This window comes from Physella acuta, unplaced genomic scaffold (assembly GCF_028476545.2).
Source record: "Physella acuta isolate Inbredline_101_S28 unplaced genomic scaffold, ASM2847654v3 ptg002159l, whole genome shotgun sequence".
Classification (NCBI taxonomy): domain Eukaryota; kingdom Metazoa; phylum Mollusca; class Gastropoda; family Physidae; genus Physella; species Physella acuta.
Genome location: NW_026733660.1, coordinates 1 through 24,055, shown reverse-complemented (window position 1 = coordinate 24,055; position 24,055 = coordinate 1). Strand labels below are relative to the sequence as shown.

At 31.9% G+C, this 24,055-nt stretch overlaps 2 protein-coding genes across 2 annotated transcripts; one reads left to right on the top strand and one right to left on the bottom strand.

Annotated features, from left to right (window-relative positions):
* The first annotated feature begins 1,108 nt into the window (after window positions 1-1,108).
* On the top strand, window positions 1,109-12,814 carry LOC131932393 (signal recognition particle receptor subunit alpha). The gene is made up of 14 exons (XM_059289322.1): window positions 1,109-1,285; window positions 6,526-6,609; window positions 6,806-7,005; window positions 8,202-8,317; window positions 8,595-8,763; window positions 8,847-8,982; window positions 9,102-9,226; window positions 9,624-9,733; window positions 9,888-9,974; window positions 10,089-10,261; window positions 10,357-10,567; window positions 10,675-10,760; window positions 10,970-11,146; window positions 11,236-12,814. The coding sequence occupies exons 1-14, from the start codon at window positions 1,169-1,171 to the stop codon at window positions 11,362-11,364; spliced, it is 1,920 nt and encodes a 639-aa protein (XP_059145305.1). The 5' UTR covers window positions 1,109-1,168; the 3' UTR covers window positions 11,365-12,814.
* A 1,489-nt stretch (window positions 12,815-14,303) lies between these two features.
* Window positions 14,304-21,639, bottom strand: LOC131932394 (palmitoyltransferase ZDHHC3). Its single transcript, XM_059289324.1, has 8 exons — window positions 21,466-21,639; window positions 19,442-19,601; window positions 19,235-19,344; window positions 18,996-19,057; window positions 18,786-18,873; window positions 18,581-18,653; window positions 17,832-17,940; window positions 14,304-17,688 (listed from the first exon to the last, which is right to left on the bottom strand). Exons 1-8 carry the CDS (start codon window positions 21,582-21,584, stop codon window positions 17,609-17,611), a joined length of 801 nt encoding a protein of 266 aa, XP_059145307.1. The 5' UTR covers window positions 21,585-21,639; the 3' UTR covers window positions 14,304-17,608.
* Between the last annotated feature and the right edge of the window lie 2,416 nt (window positions 21,640-24,055).

Below are 24,055 nucleotides of genomic sequence, written 5' to 3'. Positions count from 1 at the left end.
GAAAACGAAATTTAGACGTTATTTCGCGTTTTAGAAAACTGTTTTAATAAATTGTAAGATTTTGGAAAAATATCGATGTTTAAAAAAAATTACACTGCAATTTTGAGGGGGGGGGGGGTTGTTGGCTGAGGTGTGACGCAGAGGCGTAGAGACCCTTCCCGGCGCCCGGGGACAAACTTTTCGATTTGCAACCCCCCCCCCCCCGTCAAGGTTTCGATTTGCACCCCCCTTCAAACTTTCGATTTGCAACCCCCTCAAGATTTCGATTTGCACTCCCCCCTCAAACTATCGATTTGCACCCCCCTCAAGATTTCGATTTGCCCCCCCCCCCATCTTAAACTTTCAATTTGCATCCCCTCAACCTTTCAATTTATTTTTCCAACCCATTTTGGCGCCCCCAAAGGTCGGCGCCCGGGGACATATGTCCCCCCCCCCTCGCTACGCTACTGGTGTGACGTCATTTTAGGGGGGGGGGGTTCTGGCTTTTTGTGACGATGTGTGACGGAGGGGAGGGGGAGGTAAAAATCGTCAAAAAAGCGTTACGTCATTTATGGATGACCCATTTCTAGGAAATTGTTTTATCAACTTGAAATTTAAAAAATGATTAATAGATCTATACTAATGTTGATCAAGCGCAGTCAACATTTTAGAAAGAAATTGTTTTTAAAAAATCAACTTCAATTTTAAGTAGGGGTGGTGGAGGTTGAGGTGAGGTCATTTTAGGGTGGGGATTGGGGACTGGATTTTTATTTTAGTGGAGGGGGTTTAAAATTGTTTTAAAAGCGTGACATCAGTTATGGATGACCCCTTGACTATAAACCTACTGATAGATTAGTATTTATCAGAAACCTACAAACTAAAAAAAAAACAATAAAAAAACAATAGGCATGCAGCATGTAAATTGTATGATGCTATTGTTAAAAACTGATAAGATTCAATAATGATTGGTATTTAAAAAGACCCGCACTTCTTATTGAATTATTAATAATGTTTTACGTAAACGATAAGTATACAAAAGAAATAAAGTAAACAATAAGATTAATTCCATTTTAAAAAGTTTCCAATCTCATCTGAGAACCGCTGATACATTTTTTAAATTTTAGAACAAAAGAGTTACACAAAAATAGGCCACACAACTTGGTCGAGGTTGCTGAACTAAACATCCAATATGTTAGACTTTTTTACTATTTTCAGCAAGGGTGGGATAGTTCTTTGGTATTTTCAAGGAACATCACAGTTATTTACACCATCTGTTAATGCTTTAATAAAGACAGTGATACTCCAGGTAAAATTAGTTACAGTAGAAATTTAACTAATGGAACCGACCAACTCAACTACTGGTCCACTGGAGAAGTCATCTCTAACTGAAGTCTAACTCTAAACTCAACTACTAGATTAGATTTAGATCTAGATCTAGAATCTAGTAGTTTATCTACTAGAATAACTAGATCTAGATTCATCTAGAGTAAAGTGGCGTCTGCGGACAGTTGCCTCTGTCCGGCTCTGTGCGGACACCTTGCTGTTTTTCGCTTAAAACAATAATTGTATGAATATTTTATTAGGCATTTCGATGTCCGCCATTTTGTTTAATCTGGCCACATCCGAAATTTTTCAAGCCAACTTTTGTAATTTCTGCCATTTTCCATCCAAGTGCTTAGTTATCATGAGAGAATCGATAAATTAATGTATTCGATACGTCAAAGTGGGCTGTTTTTATATTCTATGTTTGTATGGAAAACTATTAGTTACATTTTAACATATCGATCCCAATTTTATCGAGGTATCTTAGCGAACACGTCTCATTAAACGCAGTAACCGACTTCTTTCAATTAGTATTAATTTTAGCAAGAAAGTAAAGTATAATAAGCTAGACATTAGTTGTAATGAGCATCCTAACCATTCTCAAGAACAAAAATAACAGTTTCATAGAGTTCTTTTCATTGGAACATGCTTAAAAAGCATTGGTAAATCTTGGGGGGGGTCCCGCTGACACAATTTTTTAACAGGGCGATAGGGGCCGCGAGGTTACCTATTATCGATAGAACCAAATTTCGGCATTTAAAAAAGAGATAAGTTCAGGAAACTAGATCTAGTAAATATTAAATAAGTAATGCCAAACTATTTTGATGGGTGGAAATGTTGGTTTTATGGGGCTTTTTAGCTCTTTATAACCAGATATTGCTTCTTGCGTGAAGTGAAGGGGATCTACGCAATTTTAATAATGACGGCCGAGTTTAAATTTTTATGACGGTCCATAGACCATATGCATGAAATATAAAAAATTGCACATTTGATATTACTGTTTAACACTATTCATTGAATTGGCAAGATTTTAGCTTATAGAATGTTTTTTATGGATTAAATAAAATTTAAAGCAATGGAATTAATAGTCCCATTCATTAATAATCTTCCATATTAGTCATTTTCAATTGGGTAATAATAATAGGCCTCTAATTAAAATTTTAAATAGTAATAAATAGGCCCTTATAAATATTAGGCCCCTATAGAATAGATTTAGATCTATGTATTTTAATGAGTAATTGCTTATAAGAATCTAATAGAACTAATATTTATTGCATCAAGCTTAAATATATAATTATGTTGTAAAATTACTTATGGATGATGTCTAAACTTTAGTTACCCCGTTTCAGGAAAAACTGATTAAGAAAATAATTACAAAGATTAAATTGGTCATTTCTCAGATTATAGTATATTATCTTTAAAATTTAATAATAGCTAAAATATACTACTAGATCTATAGAGGCATGGAAAGTAAAATAAATGAAGTCAAAGATAAAATAGAAACATTAACACTTCACTTTAATAATGTGATCTAAAGCAACAGTGATAGATACATTTTTTTAAAAGTCAAAAAGAAAACAGAAACAGTAACACTTTGAACAATGTGACTTAATTTTATAACTTAAACTAAGCAACAGTAATTTTTTTTAAACAGTAGGTTCAGATCAGCAAATAAGGCAGCTGTCTATCCTTCGGTTGCGACACATCTCATCTAGTTTCTGTAGGCTGTCTATTGATTAACCATCCTTGGCTACTTATTAAAAGTAGCCTATAACTAATGCTAGTAATATTTAGATATTTCAACATAATCCTAACCATATCATATTCCAATATGAGTATAATACACAGGTATTATTGATACAAGATTTCAGTGCCACCCCCATTAATTAGACTTTATTATATGTGATTGTCTTTTTCTCCTAGCATTTTTTTGACTTGTAAATTTCTATTCCCAACATCCTTAAGCATCTATGTGCTAAGTTTTATCTTTGTATCATCAATAGCAACATAGATATTCAGTATGAAAAGTGACTTGTGGCAATCATAGTAGAACGGCACTGCACTCCTTAATTGGGCTTTATTAAGTTAATTATTAGTTGTTTTCCTTTTAATTAAGCTGTATTTCACTTGCATATTCCTGTTGCCTGTACTCCCTAGCACCAATATGCAAAGTATTATCAATATATCTTTATTAACAACAGAGTTGTGCAGTTTGACAATAGACTAACGTTGCTCTCTATATAAAAACGCCATGACCCTTAATTAGTCTTAATTATTTTTGGTTTTACCTTTACTGATCTTTATTTCAATTGCATATTCCTGTTGCCTGTACTCCCTAGCACCAATATGCAAAGTATTATCAATATATCTTTATTAACAACAGAGTTGTGCAGTTTGACAATAGACTAACGTTGCTCTCTATATAAAAACGCCATGACCCTTAATTAGTCTTAATTATTTTTGGTTTTACCTTTACTGATCTTTATTTCAATTGCATATTCCTGTTGCCTGTACTCTCTAGTATCAATATGCAAAGTTTTATCATTACATGTTAAAAAATAACAACGCTATATGAACTCAAAGAAGGACACCAAGTATTTTGCAACTTTACAATAAAATATAAGCTGTTTAACATACAACTTAAAAAATTCATTAAAAAAAAACTACTGGGCCTACAGTGATAAATTTAGTGGTTTATTAAATGGCAGTTTATGGCCTTCAATATTATGTGTGTTTTATCATTCTGAGATAATTAGGCAAAATTTACCAAAATGCCTAATATTTTATAGGAAACTAATGCAAACAACACAAAGCATGTCCATTTTTAAACACATCTGAGTCCATTTCTTCTATTTCACTCAATAGGGAGATTAATTGGAATTTTTCAAAGTTGCGATGTATGACGTTTTATGGTAGGAAACCTCATCCGGATGAAGAGCACTAGTCCCCGGATTAGAGGAATAAATCGAACCAATCATAGCTTAGTTAACTGGGTTAACTATAAATAGCTTATATATATATATATAGAAAGCTATAAATATCATAGTTAAGGTTGTTTAAGCCATCTTAGAGGAAAAATTGGGGTGTCCGCATCTTTTTTGAGGGTTAACCTTTTGCGGACACTAATGAAAAATCAGAGTATATTTCTTACACTTTAAGTAAAAAGGAGCTTTAAACTAATCTTGATACTCCAGATTTATATTTAAATTAAGTCTAAATCTAGATCTATTAGTTTTTAGTGATGTTTTTAGGTTTTAAAAATATTTTTGATCATCAAACGTGTCTACTAAGCAAAAAGTGAAATAAAATCTCAACTGGGTCCTGAGTTTCTTTCAGGCATCACTTTAATTTAATTAAAACTTATTTCATATTTCTTCATATTTTTTGTTTTCCAATATATTAATATATAAAACAATCAACAACACTATTTATGTATGTAACATGTTTATTTCAATCATTTAAATAGAAACAAAATGAACAAAATATGCCTTGTCCGCATAAGGAGCAAGTGTCCGCACAGAAAATAAAATGTAAAAAAAAGTGCACTTACTGTCCGCACAGAGTCTCACCACTGAAAATGTTAATAAATTCAATGCTATGCGTATGAATACAAAATGAATCAGACGTGATTAAACTAGAAAGAATGCGGAGTGAGACGGTACTTTCGGTTTGTTTCTATGTGAAGCGGTTACTGAATGGCGCTCAATGGAAATCGGCACTTCCGTTTTTTTTTGCTACGACTGTCCGCAGACGCCACTTTACTCTATATCAGATCTAGATCTACTGATCTAGACTAGATTCTAGAGATCTAGAAGATCTTCTAGAGATCTAGATATAGATTCTAGATCTAGATCTACTTCACTCAGTTCACTGACACTGAACTGTACTAGATTCTAGATCTAACAGTACTGACTAGTTAATTACTAGTAGTAATGTGTGAAAAAGTTGCCTCATTAATAGACGTACATTGCGATATATTCTATTATTACTATTATATTATAGATGACTGAACTGAATAATAATTTAAACCAAAATAAATGGATTATCAGTAGCCTAAAGTCAAAGTGCCCTAAAGTAAAAGACAAATGAGCTTGGTTGCATTTGATGAAAACATCGCTAGTCTTTATTTATTACTGAAAAGTTTCAATACGATTGTTTAAAAACATGTAGGCCTACATCAATGAAACTTTGAAACATTTTTGTAACTTTCAAAACATAAATCCTCCTAAAAGTGTGAAATAACTACTAAAATGTAATGAGTCACCTTTTTTTCACATTACTAGTCTTGGTTGATTTTACGTACCTAAAACAATAGATTACCATATCTAGATAGATCTAGATCTAGAATACTTTGATTTTAGATTCATTTACTTATAATTCCGTTTTAGGAGGATTACAGATACCAGTGTCCGATAATGGAATCGCCTTTAAAAAAGGGGTTGGGTTGTTAGTAGTATTGTAATATCGACTAATTTTATGGTTAGAAATTAGGGTAAGGTGTATGGTAGGACCAGGGTTGGGGTTAGGGTTAGGGACAGGGTTAGCATTGACATTAGCCAGCCATATGTGTATTTAGTTAACTACCAGTAACCTAACACCCTTTTTTAAAGAAGATTCCATTATCGGACACTGCTATAAACATTCTCCCGGTGACTTATTTAAATTTGCATTTCTAGCCAGAATAAACTATGCACGTGCATTGGGAAAAAATTGTAACTTCATATGCCTGATGAGTAGCCACTTTGACAAACATCACAATGTTCAAAAGTTGAATGTCATATGCAAAGAATGCTTGTGCATGTTAAAACTTATTTGCTCTGCCTAGCCTAGGGCCTTAGGGAGGCTTGGCGGTACACAGTTTGCTCAGCATAGTAACTTAGAATTAAATTTTAGTAATTTGCAATTTTAAAATGTCACAAAAATGTTTCTTGTACCTTTTTTATCAAGTGTCATGATTTTTCTCTACAGGGTATTTTGTGCTTTTATTTGCATCCATGGTTTACTGGTATTAGGTTTATCACTAGTGATTTTACTTTCTTAATGTTTTTTATGTGACTGGGCTGTTAACCCTGCACACCTCCTGGTAGTTGTTCCTCCTGATGACTGACTAGAATATAGTTTAAATGTACCCCTACTAGAGTAGGGCTAAAAGCTGAGGCATTATAATTGTACTATTTCATAAAGATAAATATTTAAAAAAATCAACTGTTCTTTTCATTCTAGGAACGCACAGGGAATAATACATTTTCTTATGAGTCCTTGACTTTGAAGTACAAACTTGACAATGAGTTTGAACTTGTTTTTGTGGTAAATACTTTTTACTCTTAATACTTTGCCTCTTTGTCTTTACTTTTAATACTTTTATACAGAGACATATATATATATATATATATATATATATATATATATATATATATATATATATATATATATATATAGTATTATTATAATTTTATTTCCTTTTTGGTTCTATTTTTAAAATAAACAATTTTTTTTCAAATAGGTTGCCTACCAGAATATACTCCAGTTATCATATGTGGATAAATTTTTGACAGATATTCAACTAAAGTTTAGGGAACGCTACAAAACAGTCTTGCTAAATGGGTTTTTTGCAGACCAAAACTTTGGGGACTTCAGTGATCCCTTTCACAATATTCTCAAAGAAAGGGAAGAAGAAACTAAGCAGGAACAAAAATCTGGAAAGTAATGTAACACCTTGTTTAATAATTTTTGTAGCATGTTGTGACAAATAACCTTCCTCTTAGAAAAGAAACCCACAAAATTTTAATATGCTGGTTATTTGACCATGGCACATTACATAACAACAATAATGGTAACTACATCATAATCATTAACAATAATATTAACTACATTATTATAATCATTTTCCACACAATTAACATTCAAAAGGAATTAGACCAGATACAAATAAAGAAAGGACATGTGTGCTTTGCGTGTCACATATCTGTAGTGCAGGAGCATCTCTCTGCCTGTGACCGTAGACTTAACATAACCATAATTATTCAATCTCCCATGGCCACTGTTAGACTTTCTTCACTTCATGGCTATAATGGAGCACCTTTCATTATACCACATGATGACAACAACTTATTCTTTCTTCAACACCAAACTAACAAATTATTTTACGCCGATATTTCATGATGGCTTAAATTCATAACATATTTGGCTGCTCGATAACTTGAATTTTACTTCACTTAATCCTTGTGTAGTCATTCTACCTATCAAGGGATTAATGTACTGCAGAATGATTGGTTGGGCTTGAATATTCAACCAGCAGTCTTATATCGATGAAACTTGACTGGTTCATATAGTTATAGTGTTTGCTGACTATATGTTATATATCCACCAATTTGCTGCTGAGTTCTTTTAATCTACTCCACCATGTTATACTGCTTCATGTTGTTATGCTGTTCCACCATGTTATAGCTGTTTCACAGCTATGCTGTGAGAGAGTCCATCACTACCATTTCGACATCAATACATACAAATGACTTGATAGAACGATGTTAGTCAATTCTCTTATTTATTTCAGCATACTAATACATGCAACGACTTTTACAAATGATATTAAGACTTGAATACATATACAGCATCACCCCAAGACTATAAGAGCAAGACTCCTTTCAACTTTTTCCACGGCAACAACGATCCCACACACAAAAACGTCACTTTCTTGCGTTCCGCGTCACATTTTCACTCGTTCAATAAAGTTTCGCACCAGCATTCATTTGCCTATGTCATAAACATTTTAGTACTTAAAATCAATTGTAACCGCATTTAAAAATAATATCTTCATTTTATTGTGAAATAAAATTCAATTAGTATTTCAAATATATAATGGAATGATGAATTAAAAAAAAATCTTTATGTAATTTAAGGAAGATGAAAACTTTTGAAGAGTCGCTAAAATCAAAGAAAACTGTTTCCTCTATGATTGAAAATAAGAAAGATGACAAGAAACAAACAAAAGGCAAAGAGAATAAAGTTCCAAAAGGTAAAACTAACTGAAATTATCTAGATAATATTGATTTCCACTGTAAAATTTTAAATAGATTAGCTCAAAATTTTTGTAGTTTAAACTGATTTTTTGCTAACATTTTCTAGGTCAATTAAATTTTATTACCTTAACAAGTTTCTAGGTCAAGTAGACAATTACAAAAATTATCTTGGTAAATTTGATTCTCACTAAAAATGTTCTTGATAAATTATATTTTCACTGAAATAATTTTTTAGATAAATGATTATATATTTCTACTGAAATAATTTTCTAGGTAAATTAGATCCACCAGTAGAGGTAACAAAGGCCTCACCTCCATCATCACCACCTCAATTACTGCCGGTGACAACAAACGGAGATGGAATACTGGATGAAGAAACAAGAATGAAAAACCTTCAAAAACTGATGTCTAAAGGGAAAAAAAAGTCACCCGTAACAATAAAGTAAAGTTTAGTTTAGTGCTTTTAAATTTAAATTGGCGTTCTTCATAAAAGAAGATTTTTAAAATAATTTTATTTTTAAATAGTAAAAGTCCTGAAGTTGCCAAACGCAAGGGTAAGCAAGGAACCAAGTGGGAAAATGAAGGTTCTTCTAAGGATACAGCTACATTAGATTACACACCAGGAACTGAACAGGGGGAACTTGTCTTGACAAAATCAGAGGTTAGTAAGGTCTTAGATGAACTTTTTGAAAGTCCTTGCATAGTTTATCTTTGCATCTTTAGTATTCAATACTAAAACTATTCCACTTGTTCTCATGAAATACATTTTTGAATAAACAGCAAAACCAAGTTGGTACCATGAAAGGAGAATTAAAAAATATTGATGATGATGAAGAACTTGATGAAGTTGTTGATGATGATTCTGAAGAAGATGAGGTTATCCAACAAAAAACTAAATCTCCCAGGTATGGTTATTCTAGTAGAATGTAAGGAAGCTTCCTTTTCATATCCATTAACTGTTAAATAAGGAAGATAATTTACTCTGCATATCATTAACTGTTGAGTAAGGAAGATAATCCCCTCAAAATATCACTAATTGTTGAGAGACCTGCAAATTTGACCAAGCTATGACAGTTTGTCTAAGCTAACTTTATTACTGTTAAAGCTAAAAAAAATATCTCCTCATGATAATCCAGGGACCTGCAGTGCAAGCAATAAAAAATTTGATATTAAAACTAATAAATAGTTTGACTGGTTGATAATAAAACTTCTTGAAATTTATCGCCAAAATAATTTTTATGGGTATATAAAGTTATGTTACATGTTGATTATCATAATAATAGGAACTTGAACTTATTTTAGCCCAAACAAAGGAGGCATGTTCAGCATGTTTCGCAATCTTGTTGGCTCTAAAACTTTAACCAGCGAGCAGCTTGGTCCAGTTCTGGAAAAAATGAAAGACCATTTAATCTGTATGTACTAGTCTTGCGCAATTTTTTCTCATTTGTGTTTTAATAATTTAGCAAATGTTTTGTTTTAATGACAGCGATCTGTACAGTTTAGTTACTGTATCTAAACAAAGTATTATTGGGATAGCTAATGTCTTTGATTGTCTTTATCTGACAGCTAAAAATGTTGCTGCTGACATAGCAGAAAAACTGTGTCAGTCTGTAGGGGCAAAACTAGAAGGCAAAATTCTTGGAACTTTTGGCAGTAAGCATTTCTTTACTCTGTTGTTAATAATATTCAGTTGTTCTTTTTCTTTAATACAAGATATTAGACATATATTAGACATATATCTTCAGTAACAGTTTGATGTTTGTGCAGGTGTTGCATCTACTGTCAAGAACACATTACAGGAGTCTTGTGTGCAAATTCTTTCACCACGCCGTCGGGTTGATATCTTGCGTGATGCTCTGGAAGCAAAACAGCAAAAACGTCCCTATGTTATTACATTCTGTGGTGTGAATGGTGTTGGCAAGTCCACTAATTTAGCCAAGGTATTAAAAGAGTAGTTACCCATAGGTTGCAGAAATAGGTGCACAGTTCAGTTTGAACTATTTCTTGACTGTACTTTTTAAAATCATTATTATAGGTATGTTTTTGGCTGGTAGAAAATGGGCTGAGTGTATTGATTGCTGCCTGCGACACGTTTAGATCAGGAGCTGTTGAGCAGCTGCGTACTCATGTAAGAAAATTGAATGCACTGCATCCTAAAGATAAACATGGAAGAGAGATGGTTCAGCTCTATGAAAGAGGTTATGGCAAAGACTCTGCTGGGATTGCGATGGAGGCTGTATCATCAGGTTTGGCTGTGCAGAGCTAGCAATAAGTTTAAAGAACTGTATTGGTCTTGTATTTAGGAATAGTTTGTCAATTTTAGCTTGGATTTATTTTGTTATTTTTATTTCAGCCCGTGATTATCACATTGATATTGTTCTTATTGATACTGCTGGAAGAATGCAGGACAATGAACCTTTAATGAGGGCTTTGAGTAAGGTAAAGATATTTTCCTTTTTTTTTGAGTTTATTTATGTGAGAAACCTAAAAAATAGAATTTAGATATTTTAATTAAAATAAAACATGCTAATATTGCTTATGTTATCAATTTTTTTATTGTTATTCATGTACAGCACTGATTGATTATGCATTTTATGTTCAGCTATTGGATACACTATGCATTACTCTACCCTTGTAATATGTTTCAGCTTGTAAAAGTCAACCAGCCAGATCTGGTCTTGTTTGTTGGAGAAGCCTTGGTTGGCAATGAAGCTGTTGACCAGCTCTTGAAGTTCAACCAGGCATTGGCTGACCATTCCCAGTCTGCTAACCCTAGGCTCATTGATGGGATTATTCTAACCAAATTTGATACCATTGATGATAAGGTACATATATACTTATGTTGTAATTCTTTTAAAGTCATTTCATTATAAAAATTGTCCTCAAAGTTATTATTTTAATTTAATTTTTTTAGGTTGGTGCAGCAATTTCCATGACCTACACTACTGGACAGCCCATTGTCTTTGTAGGAACTGGCCAGACATACAGTGACCTTCGTAATTTGAATGCCAAGGCTGTGGTATCTGCCTTGCTGAAGCCATAAAAATGTCTGGTTTTTTTAAAGTGATACTCAACCATATTTTACATTTAATTGGGAGCTGAATTGATATACAAGGAATCAGAATTTGTGACCATAAAATACATTTTTAAGCCTCAAAATGAAACAATTTCTGTAATTTTGTAACATTTTATAAAGTTTCAATATACTTTTATGTAGTGCTTGTAAGCTTTCTTTACACCATTTACATCCTGTGATAAAACCATTCTGTTTTAAGCAGCTCCTATGTAGAAATAAAAAAAAAAATAAACAACCAGCATAGTTTTTTAAAGTTAAACTTTGAAATTTTATAATTGCTTTGAAATCTTTTATTTGTTTAATTGATTATACTATAATGATAAGAACTTTTTCAAAACTACTAAACATGAATACCAACTAGGACAAATTATTTATAGATCAAATGTTTCAACCACTTTCTAGTCACATTCTTATAATTAAAATTAAAACAATTATTATAAAGAATCGATAAATCTACTGAAAACTTTAAGTAGCATAAATGCCAATTATTCACTTTATTTGCTCTTTCCTTAAATATGAATACAAGAATGTTATTTTTTAAAAATTCTATCATTCTTAATTTGTTTTTTTTTTTCTGATTGAATTAATCTTCATCCAGAATCCCACCTTTACTTTATTCTATTTTTAAATGAATTGATACATAAATTGTGCAGACATGTTAGTTTTTTTCTGAAACCCTTTTGAGCTTAGCAATGATGTGTATCAAATGTTTTAGTCTCAGCTACTGTAACTCTATTTACCAAAAGTTTCAGTGCCGAAGTGGATATTGTTTTCATCTGGCTGTCATTAATTAATGTAATAATTTACATGCTGTTCTTTTTTCCTATAGAAATTATCAGTTAATAGGTATTCTTTTTACTTTATTGACTGAGAAGAATTATTAATGTAAATTATAGTGCAGTTTAATATCCCATTAACTCTTCATATATATATATATACATTTTTTAATGTGCCTACTCAGTTATAAACGATACCAAGAACTTACCAAGTATTTACCATTTTGGCCTATAGTAACTTTGAAATAAATAGTTATTCTACATTCTAATAAACACAAATAATAATTGATCTTGTTACAGGAAATATGTCATTAGAACAATATTGCCACATTTACTGAGAAATCATTTGTTCATTTTTAAATACTGTTTTTGTTGTTTTTAGTCACACCATTTGGGTGTGAAATGTTGATTATAATTTATTAATGCTGTTGTATTATTGAACATGTGATTGAAATGGTGTAAGAAGGAACAACTGCTCTATAGTCCTTAATATCAAATGTGTTTTCTAGTATTTTGTTTGAAGATATAATTTATGATCATGCATACATTAAGGGAGGGGATTTTTTTTTTAATTTGGAAAAAATGTTTATACTGGGTGGATGGATTTTGTTCTCAATTCAATAAATGTAACAATAAAAGCAGTTGTATTTTGTCATGTTTCTTTAGTGAAGTTTATATTTACATAAACATAGGGACATGTTTAGAAATGCGCTATGGCTATCCAAAATGCAGAATTATAGACTCTGGTTAAGGATGTATGCACAATGAAGCAGGAAACATATTTGAGTAGGTTGCTTGCTTTACATAATGTTTCTGCGTAACTAACACTTAACCTTAATCATATGGCACAAGTTTAATAGTGTAAGTATAACATCCCTTAGCCCACCCAGTTGTGAAGGGTACCTGGATCATGCAATAAAAACTTAGATGTCAAAAAAACAAAAAAAAACCACCCATCTATATATGCCCAATAGGATGTCAAAAAGGAAAGTACCTTTTACTGAACAGGCTTGATTAAATTATCTCACACATAATAATCATTAAAAAAGTTTTAAAAAACCCACGTTTTCTGATTGAACTAAAAAGTAGAAAATAAATACTATACATCACAATAATGCAAGCGATCACTCTACTATAAGCGATGAAAAACGTGGGGCGCCGAAGTAAAAGTTATATTACTATTGATTAGATAATACTATTGACTTTTATTAGGGAGCTTGTAGAGAGTCGACAGTATTAGAAACTGTAAGAAAATCACGGCACCCCACGTTTTTGATCGCTTATAGTAGAGTGATCGCTTGCATTATTGTGATGTATAGTATTTATTTTCTACTTTTTAGTTCAATCAGAAAACGTGGGTTTTTTAAAACTTTTTTAATGATTATTATTTTCTACTTTTTAGTCTTTGTCTGTTTGTTTGCATTAAAATCTTGCTATCGATTTTATCTTTTCACTTTTTTTGGGTAAACGAAGACAACTCGTAAAAAGACAACTCGTAAAAAGACAACTCGTAAAAAGACAACTCGTAAAAAGACAACTCGTAAAAAACACGTTGTTTGAATACGTTACTGACTAGAACACATAGATTTGAACCCGTGTCGAGTGGGATAGCAATCGTGTGCCCAACCACTCGACCATATCGTCTCCCCCAAACTGGACTACCTCCTGTAAGTTTAAACTCGGTTCAAGCTAAATTCTCTGCCCCTAAGCCTGTGGCGACATGTGATCGTTCGCTTCACTGCGCGCGAGGTACGCGTCGCTGGTTTTTTTCTAATGGCTAGCAGAGGAGAATTATATATATAGATTATATAGCGGTCTAAAATGCTCAATAAAATGTTTCCATTGATCAATTTAGTAATAATAACAATTGAATATTCAATGGTCATCCAAAAGAAAGCTTCCCTGAAAATTTCAGCGCGCTAGCTATCTGGGAAGTGCCAGAAATTTCGATCGCAAGATTTGATTGGAAAGACAAACAAACAGAGAAAGCAAGTTAAAGAAAACGTGGGAAAAAATGACTTGGAAGTATTTTTGTTGCATTATGTACATATATTAATTCAAGCACTTATTTTGGCATTTCAGGGTTAGCAAAGGAAAACCAAAATCTTTTTTTTTTTTTTTTTTTAAAAAGTCCAGTCATCCATTTTATTTACAAATAAAAAAATAAACACATTTATACATAGTACCATAAAAAGCATATTATATAAAAAATACTTATAAATTATTACTGTTGAAGAACACAGGGATACATTATTATGTTGTTGCGTATGACACTGAGGTTGTAGGTTTTCCTGAACAATTATTTTAACTGTAAACAAAACCTCAGCCCAGAGAATCATTGAACAACAGATAAACATCTAAGCACCTAATTTAAAGAGAAAAAGTTTTGGCACATCCACCCAAACATGTATTGATCAGATTTCAAATCATGAGTTAAATAATCCAATGCTTAATAATCATTTGACTATTTTGATCAGTCACTATTGTGACACTTCCAAACTTGTAATATGTAGCAGCCTTTAACAATTGTTTATACCTGATAAAAAAAAAAACTACATTTAACAGGACAAAACTTGACTACTTTTTAGCACTACAGTGACATTTTATGCCATTGTTCTGGTCATCAAGAACCATACATATCTTACAGGAGACATAACCAAGTATAGCCTACAATGTTTCAGAGAATTTACAAAAGGCCAAATCTAGATTTAAAATGAAAAAAATATCTAGAACTATAATAAAAAAATAACTTACTCAAGGATCAATCACACTTTGAAGGAATTCAGTGATAAAAAATGAAAATTGTTTAACGTAAACCAGAAGTAAAGCAATTACTACAGAAGTTTATCCTACACTAGATAATCTAAACAAATGAATGCTTTGGGAATAAATACAATTAATTTTTTTTATCTTACAAGTAATTTTATTTAGCAGAAAACCGGTATATTTTTTCAAGTGGAATGTGTTTTTTTTCTTTCTGGGAAATCATTAAGGGAACTACACTAGATGGTGACTGAAATATTGCACTTCAAATAAAAGAGTAGATTTGATTTGGTGCTCCATTTCAATTCTTCCTTGTTAAAAGTAAGAAGTTACAATGAATATTGTACTTACAATAAACATAATTTTCTAGCTTAGGATCATAAACACAGTAATCAATCTAAGGGTATTTTGAAAAAAAAAACCTTCATAATTACAAGCTTTTAAATGCAGTAAAAAAAAAGAAAATAAACATACATTTCCTTAAAAGCTACAATAGTAAAAGCATATACTGAAATGTATTTCATCTAGATATTAAAATAAAATAGGTCAATATAAAATCAGCACAGCATTCGTTTTAGCTGATATAAAATTTCAAATTGTATTTAAAATGTGTATTGTTAAATTTTTGAGTAGCACAAATTAGTTTTTTATGAAGTGGGGTTTTCAGAATATCGATTACGGACTTCCTGTACAGCCAGTTAATGTTTGTATCATGAAAATAAAACCTCAGATTAAAACCTAGGCTTGATGAAAATTAATTGAGCAATAGCATGGGTCAGCAACCTTTCGAGGCAGGAGAGCCATGAGTTATAATTTTAAAAATTTCCCAGTTTTTAAAGAGCCACTAACATTTTTATTTCAATATTTGGTATTTGATTAGGATTAGGTAAATATATTTAAAATAAATAGGTTTAGGCTCGTAAGTATTAAATAATGTTTATTTATTTAGCACAAAACATGTGAAAGTATTTTAGCTATCTCAGCTAGTATTAAAAAAACCAAATTATATAGCTATAGCACCATCCCTACCCAATTTAGAAGCTAATAACTAAAAAGCTAGGTCACTCAGGTCAAACTTTTGAATGGTGACATAAAGAAATCTAATCTCAATAAAATAACATTCACTATTGAACGATATTTGAAAACAAAGTGTAAACATCGGAAGTGGAAAGCATGGAACCATTGCCAATGGGGCTGACCCCAGCACAGCTGTGGGGCTGGGCATAGTGCCCAAGCAGCTGTCAGTAGAGTCAGTATACGCTCTACTGTTTTGATCTTGTTTGAAGGTGTTTTTTTTTAAAAGTATAACATTTGTTATGAGTTTTCAAAATGAAATAATATAATTATTCCTATTAGTGCATGGTTTAAGTTTTTAAAATAAAATGTTTTTTACTGTCACTTGGATGGCAAAATCTAAAAAAAAAAAAACCAAATTTATTATCCATGTCCACAATAATGATCAAACCCTAATCGACAAACCGCTTCCATTAGTGCTTGTTGTAGATTTGCGATTTTTCAACTATATACAAATTACAAATCCTTAGTTATCTCCCCTTTTGTTTTTGCATTTTGTAATCTTTAAAATTTTAATGATGAACTTAATATAGATCTATATATGATTCAGTAAAGAGCTAGATATTCTTGCTTTTCATTTGTGAAATGTGAAAGAATTTGCAAAGTAGAATTGGGTCAAAATTTAGTTAAAAGTTTGAGCACACCCAACAAACTAAAATATAAATTAAAAAATTATTATTAGTAACCTAAAACCATGAAAATCAACCAAGAGTAAAGACCAAAACTGGTTGGTTGATATAAATGAATCACTGGTGATAATAGGATTATCACAGTTCTAAACATAGGACATATAAGGGGCATAAATTACATAGCACATCAGTTCATTCATGGCAAATTCGAATGTACATCTAACTATTCACATTTCATTTAGTAATAATTACAGATTGGAATCTCAGGAGTAAATATACACACCATGGATGAAATGAAGAAACACATTATGTAGAACATGAATATAAGATAGACAAGAATAAATAGAAGACCAGAAAGAGAAGATGCTTAGTCAAGTCTGTACATTAGGATAAAAGTATACATCAATTTAACTTTGAAAGATAAATCTGACAATAATGAAACTTAAGTTCATGGAATAATTGATTGTTCAATTACTGCAATACTTTGTAAATGTTTCGTCAAATATCTAGAAAATAATATTTTTACATAATTTTTTAATGTACTGATTTGCTAACATTTCTTACCTTTTTTTATTCTAAAAAGAACATTATTTACAAAATAAAATTGCTGCCATAACTGAATAAAAAAAACAACAACTATAAAATATTAAGTCATATGCCAAATTTTTTTTGAAAATCCAACAGAAAACAACTATGTTTAAAGTAGGAATTCTTAAAAATATAATGATGCATAATAATAAATAAAAGATCCCTCAAGTTACAATTTTAAAAATTAATAGACATTGCCTAATAATATGAAAAAGTGTATTTCTTAATATATGAGAGTAACTACTTCTTACAAAATATAGCAATTATTTTGAGCATATTATCATCATAAAAAAGCACCTATATGATACAATGATGAAGAATGATAAATAGCAGAGCATGGGAATGGCTTGTAGAAATCTGTGCATTGCTGGCTAGTAAAGATCATACGTTGTACAAGATAGCATCTTGTGGGTCCCTTTGTCTGCCCGTCTGGAATGGCCACAGCCACAATAGTGGATGACCTGGTTTGATCATAAGTAAACAAAGGATAAAATACAGTATTCAAATCTGTCTATGTTATTTCTGTGTACTTTGAGTTATTAAAAGGAAAAGATTATTCCACATAATCTTTCTTTGGTAGTGCTGGTGTCTATTGAACACATACCTCTTCCAAATACTTCTTGAAGCAAAACAAGTCTTGACTTTTTACCCCGGTATGAGCCTTCCTTTTTGACATGTTCAACAGCGGTTTCATCATTTAGTATAGCTGATAACTGAAAGTAAATGTAAGAGATCATGGGACAGTAAGGTTGTGTGTATTTTTAGCTAACCTAAGTCTCAACTTTGATGACCAGACTTTACTCTAACCCCCAATGCTGTTTTCTACCTTTTCAAAACTTAGTCTCTGGCGGACATTGGTCATGCAAAAACCAAAGTGTATTGGGTTTAAACATCAATTATACTTGTCTTTAGTTTGTGAGAATACTGACACTACCTGTTTTCATTAATAGGCATTTCCTATGGACTTAGTTTGGCTACCAAACTTGAGATTGGGAACCAAACTTGAGACTTACAGGTTTCAAATGATAAAATGCATTGCAATGAGCTTCTTGCGGTTATTTACATTATCAATAAAAATATAATTAAATGACTTGTAAACCAATACAAAAGCAAGGTGCGGTATGTTTTACTGGTAACTATCACATAAAGGAAAGAACATTTTCATCGCTGGAAAAAAGTGAATGCAACCAAATGTCTACTCCAAACACTTTACAATATTATGCATACTAAATTAATTTCTAATAGACTAGTCTCTAATAAAGATATTTTTAGTGTGAACTATTTTCACACTATCTATAAAATTGTTACACATCTTTGCAAAAATTGTTTTGGGGAAAACGAAAATAACCTTACCTGGTCACAACCAATGGCAATGACAAAAAGGCCAAATAAAATGCTTTCTATTACAAGTATCACAGAATGGACTCTAAAAATAGACAAATATAATGGCAGGTCATTTTATTTGTAGATATCATAAGAGAAAATAAAGCATGATAAGTTTTTTAAAACCAAAATAAGTGATCATTGAATTAAATGGGGTTAGATAGTTTTTACTTACAGCTTAACATGTTTAATTTCTTTTCTGACTTTTGTCTCTATTGTCCAGGAAACAATCACCATTGTTATTGCAAAAACACTGGCCAATCCTGAAATTTTTTTTCTATTCAGAATTAATCAAATAAAATAGATTTTCAAAAAATTTTAATAACTTAAACACAAAAAAAAAATGCAACCAAATATCTGATAAAATCTATAGTTGTAAACTTACCAACATAAAATAAAAACTGAATAAAAAATCTTTGGTTGTATTCACCAACACAATTGTTTATCCTGAAAACACAACAGGTTGTTTGAAAGTATAAAACAATAGATTTCTTATTTTATTTTTAAACCCATGCAAAAATGGATTTGAAATATTCAACTTTAGGCAACAACATCAGTATAAGGGATGTATGTTATTTAGTTAAAACAAATGAAGTGAAAACAAAACATCATTCATGTAATTACCAAGGGCAGTGATGATCCATACGCCTGACACACCTGCGACAGACCCTACAGTGATGGGCTCTAGGTGGACGATAAGTCTCACACTTCATACACACTGTCCATCCATCATTCTATATAAGAGAATACAAAACTTTACATACTTAAGAGGAAAATAATTTCCCAGCAATGTGCATTAGCTATATAATGAAAGTAAGTAAGTGAACTAACTGTTTTTCTTTTAGATGTATCTGAATGAATATCAGAAAAATCCATATTTGTTTTTGGTATTGGAACAATTCCAGGATCAGACATGACTGCACGAAGATGTGAAACAGTCAGTAGGAACACTATAGTATTGAAAAACACCACACACACTGCACCCCATAACCTGAAAGAAATTAATGAACCAAATTATAAGATGAATACTTTGTATAGGTAAATGTGCTCAAATTTAATAGAAATAAATATATCTGAATATAACTTTCTGTAATCAATTAACTAGGCATAATTTATTTATGAAAACAATAATACTTACATTTTTTTTACGAATTTTTATTTTTAATAATTTTGTTGAAATTTGAGAAAAATCCAAATTTAATATAATAAATGTGCCTTATTTAACTGTTTATTTTACACTTGAAAATTATGTTTGTGCTAAGACTTATGTGAACTCACGATTCCAGGCTATGATGTATGCTGATATCTAAACCAATGTGAACTTACATTGACCCCTCAACTGTGTAGGGTTGATGATGTTTAGAATTAGTGCAAGACCATAATTCTAAAAATGTTTTGTCGTTTTTCTCTCATTATTTAATTGAAGTTGTGTAACACTAAAATTATATTGACAGTTTTGCAGTTATGTTTTGTTATGTTGTGCTCTTGTGAGTGATGGTTACCAGTTTTTCCATGTCATGTGACCTGTGAGATTCTGGGTAGTTTCTGACATTACACGATAGCAGTATTGCATAAAGCGTCGGGGGGGGGGGGGGGGGGGGGGGGGGAGGGGGGATCATGATCCAGTGTACTGATAGTCATTAGTCAATGAAAGATAATAGCAAGTATAGACCTAATAAAGGTAATGGCAAAAAATCATTTATAGTATGCATTTTGTGACTATTTATGTTGGCAATAGGTATTGGTAACAAAGGTATACCTTTATATGCAGTATTTCTATTAGTGTGAGACAATGACTGCAGTATAATTTTTGCCAGTCATTAGTGCTGTACAGTATGTCATTATTATGCCTGTCTTAATTCGCTGAAGATTTTAACTGGCATGGTTATTGTTTGCATATTTACTTGTACTGCAAGATCCAGTCATGTAAATCAATTTTGATACTGGCTTGTCACATTGTGATTGTGGGCCTGACATGTATTGGCTACAAAATATATTCAAGTATTTGTAATTTTTAAGTGTGATATTGGCAAGTGTGTAACCTACTGATTCTTTTTAGTTTTTAGGGTTATATGTCATGTCATTTATATCATTCAAGTCAGTCAACTACATTAATAATTTAATAGTGGTCGTAATAAAAGTTCAAGGGTATAATAATATAATACTATAACTTAGTATAGGTGCAGTATCGTTTGTGTTGTGACTGTTGTCTCTCAGTGAGGCCCTGAGGGTCAGCCCAACTAAACCTCAGCCTCAGTGGTAGACCATCACATCATCACACACTATTCACTTCACTTGACTTCACTATTCCCACTAATGACTAAGGCAGTGTTACACGGACAAAACATTTTAGTTCTTTTTTTTTCTATTAACTGTACCGTTACGCTGTTCTAGATTCTAATTAAAACACAAATTGGATGATTATAGATACCAGTGTCCGATAATGGAATCTTCTTTAAAAAATGGGTGTTGGGTTGTTAGTGTAGTATTGTAATCTCGACTAATTTTATGGTTAGAAATTAGGGTTAGGCGTATGGTTGGACCAGGGTTGGGGTTAGGGTTAGGGACAGGGTTAGCATTGACATAGGCATGCCATGTGTGTATTTAGTTAACTACAAGTAACCTAACACCCCTTTTTTGAAGAAGATTCCATTATCAGACACCGGTGTAAACATTCTCCCCACAAATTTATTAAAAAAAGAAAAACAAAAAAAAACTAAATTGGTGTTTTCTGCATTTTCTGTGTTTTGGTTGTGTTTTAATAAAAAAAAAATACTTTCAGCTGGAGGTGAACAAGAAGTGACTAACATCAACTAGATCTAGATCTAGGCCGATTGATATGATATCAGACTTACGATTCGGTCATTGAGGGTATCACAAGATGCCTAACAACAACATAGTCTGCATAGAATACAGCAACATAAGTAATAATAATGCAAATTATTCCACAAGGATCGAGCCGACAGACGGCCATCTTTGGTAGTTTGTAACAACGGAATGTTATAAGATGGACTGGATAACATTCATTCAATAAAAATACTGTCCGGATTCTAGATTATAGCCAGGTGTTCGACAGCTTGCAGCTCTGAACAGAGAATAATTAAATCTAGTCTTAGTTTTCCCACTTACAGTTGAGTATTTTTTGTTTAAAGTATTACATTTTTTTAAAGTAACGCCCCTAGGTCTAAATTATGAAAAACAAAAAGGATAGTAAAACGTAGATCTAGGCCTAACTAGGTTTAAGAACCACACATGTAACGTCCGTATCAGTGGCGTAGCCAGGATCGTCTCATGGGGGGGGTTCCAATTTTTTTCCAGCATTTTATATATATATATATATATATATATATATATATATATATATATATATATATATATATATATATATATATATATCAGTAGCGTACGCAGGGGGGGGGGAGCAGGGGGAGCGGCCGCTCCCCCTCTGGCCATTTTCAGCAAAGTGGCGCCTTTTGGAAACTTTTTAAACTCAAAGTTTTAAACAATGATAATTGTTAAAAAATATTTTCGGTCGGCACATTTATGTAAATCACAAGATTTCTTTTCATGCAGCAATAAAGCATTATTGTACTAGTCTAGTAGTCAGGGGCGGAACTACCATAACGCCAGACCCCGCAATGCGGGGGGGCCCAGGACGTTTAGGGGCTCAGTTCCTACCAAAAAACATTGAATTTTTTTTTCAAAAATTATGTTTTTCATGCATCTTGAAAGTGGTTTTGTAAAAAAAAAACAGATCTACTATAGCAGAGATTGTTGCGTAGAAAAATATTTTAAAATCTACAAGAGCTATAGTTTGAAAGGTAGGTAAACATTCACACTACTTCCATGACTTACTGCCCTTCTTTAAAATAGGGATGCCCACGAAGCTCATTTAAATAGTTTTGAACTATGTATATTAAAAAGCAATTGATTCTCTGAATTGCTACTTAAATAAAACGTACTATACAATAATATAGATATAAAAATCAATGTTTTCAAAATTGATATTATAAAAGCCAAAAATGAAAAAAAATAAACATAACGCGAAAAACCATTCACGAATCAAGCTAACGTCCTTATATATTTTTGACCAGCATTTAAATGAAGTCTCGGTATAGCTCAGGGGTCGGCAACCTGCGGCTCTCCAGCTCCTTGAACAAATACTAATAATCTTAATAAAAATATAAGATATTTGAAATTAAAAAAAAATGTTAGTGGCTCTTTTAAACCAGGGAAATTTTGAAAATTGTAACTTTTGGCTCTTCCGCTTCAAAAGGTTGCCGACCCCTGGTATAGCTAGATAAGTTTGGACTAAATTTTTTCTGGTTTGTTCTCTCAGAATGGTTATTTATTGCAATGAAGTAGACTAAATTACTCAGTTAGGATATATTTATAAATAAATAAATAAATAAATATATATATATATATATATATATATATATATATATATATATATATATATATATATACATATATTTATATATATATATATAGGGGGCCCTAATCTTTTCTTTGCGGGGGAGCCTTTTTTTTCTAGTTCCGCCACTGCTAGTAGTGTCTACGTTTACAACACGTATTAACAGCTGCATCAGTTTGCCATTCTAAAAATAACCATTACGATGCATTGCAATGTTTAAAAAACCTTTACGGGTAGTACCACTTGGCAAGAGGGGTGTTAAGTTTAAGGCAACTGTATAATGTATTTGCTTACGAATAATTGAATTAGAAAATGTTATACATAAATCTTCACACATAATTACTTTATATATACAGTTTGAACCGTATGATTAATTTTTTAAAAAAATTACAATACAGAAACAAATACAACTGATGTAGCACCTCTATTTAAATTTACTTATGAGTAAACTGCGGAGTGGTGGGGAAATTTTGACAAGGTCAACAACGTCATCACGATGAATTAGTAGTATTATGAGAGTTTGGGCAATAGTGATTACGATTACAAATTCTATGAAACAGTTACAACCCCCCCTCCCCCATGGACCTCTCTTTAAAAAACATATTGTCATAATACCACTGCTACTTATTTAAATCTATTTCTGTAATATATATTTGTGTAATATATATGTATGTTTAGAACAGTCATCTAAAAACTGACGATATGTTCAATCTGAGTTGGTTATCTCCCCCCCCCCCCCCCCCCACACCTCACCACCACAATTGTGTAGAGCGACATTAATGTCACACCTAGGTATACATTGACCTAAAGTGACCGGACAGTGGTGAATGAAGTTGAACCCCCCCCCCCCCCCCCAACCCACCCTGAACTGATCTGTTACGTACAAGTAGAAAAACGCGTAATGATGTACCATAGTATCATGCCGCCAGAAAATTAGCTTCTTAAACGTAAAACTCTGTGAATATTGTTTTTGAAATTACCAGTAAAAAGGTGTGTGATCAATACTGTGATCTAACTATGTTAAAAAT

Bases quoted from the DNA above. Each gene is read 5' to 3' on its own strand.
- LOC131932393 (XM_059289322.1), top strand. From the start codon at position 1,169: ATGTTAGACTTTTTTACTATTTTCAGCAAGGGTGGGATAGTTCTTTGG. The intron at 10,262-10,356 runs GTATTAAAAGAG...TCATTATTATAG, and splicing joins AGTCCACTAATTTAGCCAAG to GTATGTTTTTGGCTGGTAGA. The intron at 11,147-11,235 runs GTACATATATAC...TAATTTTTTTAG, and splicing joins TTGATACCATTGATGATAAG to GTTGGTGCAGCAATTTCCAT.
- LOC131932394 (XM_059289324.1), bottom strand. From the start codon at position 21,584: ATGGCCGTCTGTCGGCTCGATCCTTGTGGAATAATTTGCATTATTATT. The intron at 19,345-19,441 runs GTTAGTTCACTT...TCTCTTATATAG, and splicing joins ATACATCTAAAAGAAAAACA to AATGATGGATGGACAGTGTG. The intron at 18,874-18,995 runs GTAAGTTTACAA...AAAAAATTTCAG, and splicing joins TCAGTTTTTATTTTATGTTG to GATTGGCCAGTGTTTTTGCA.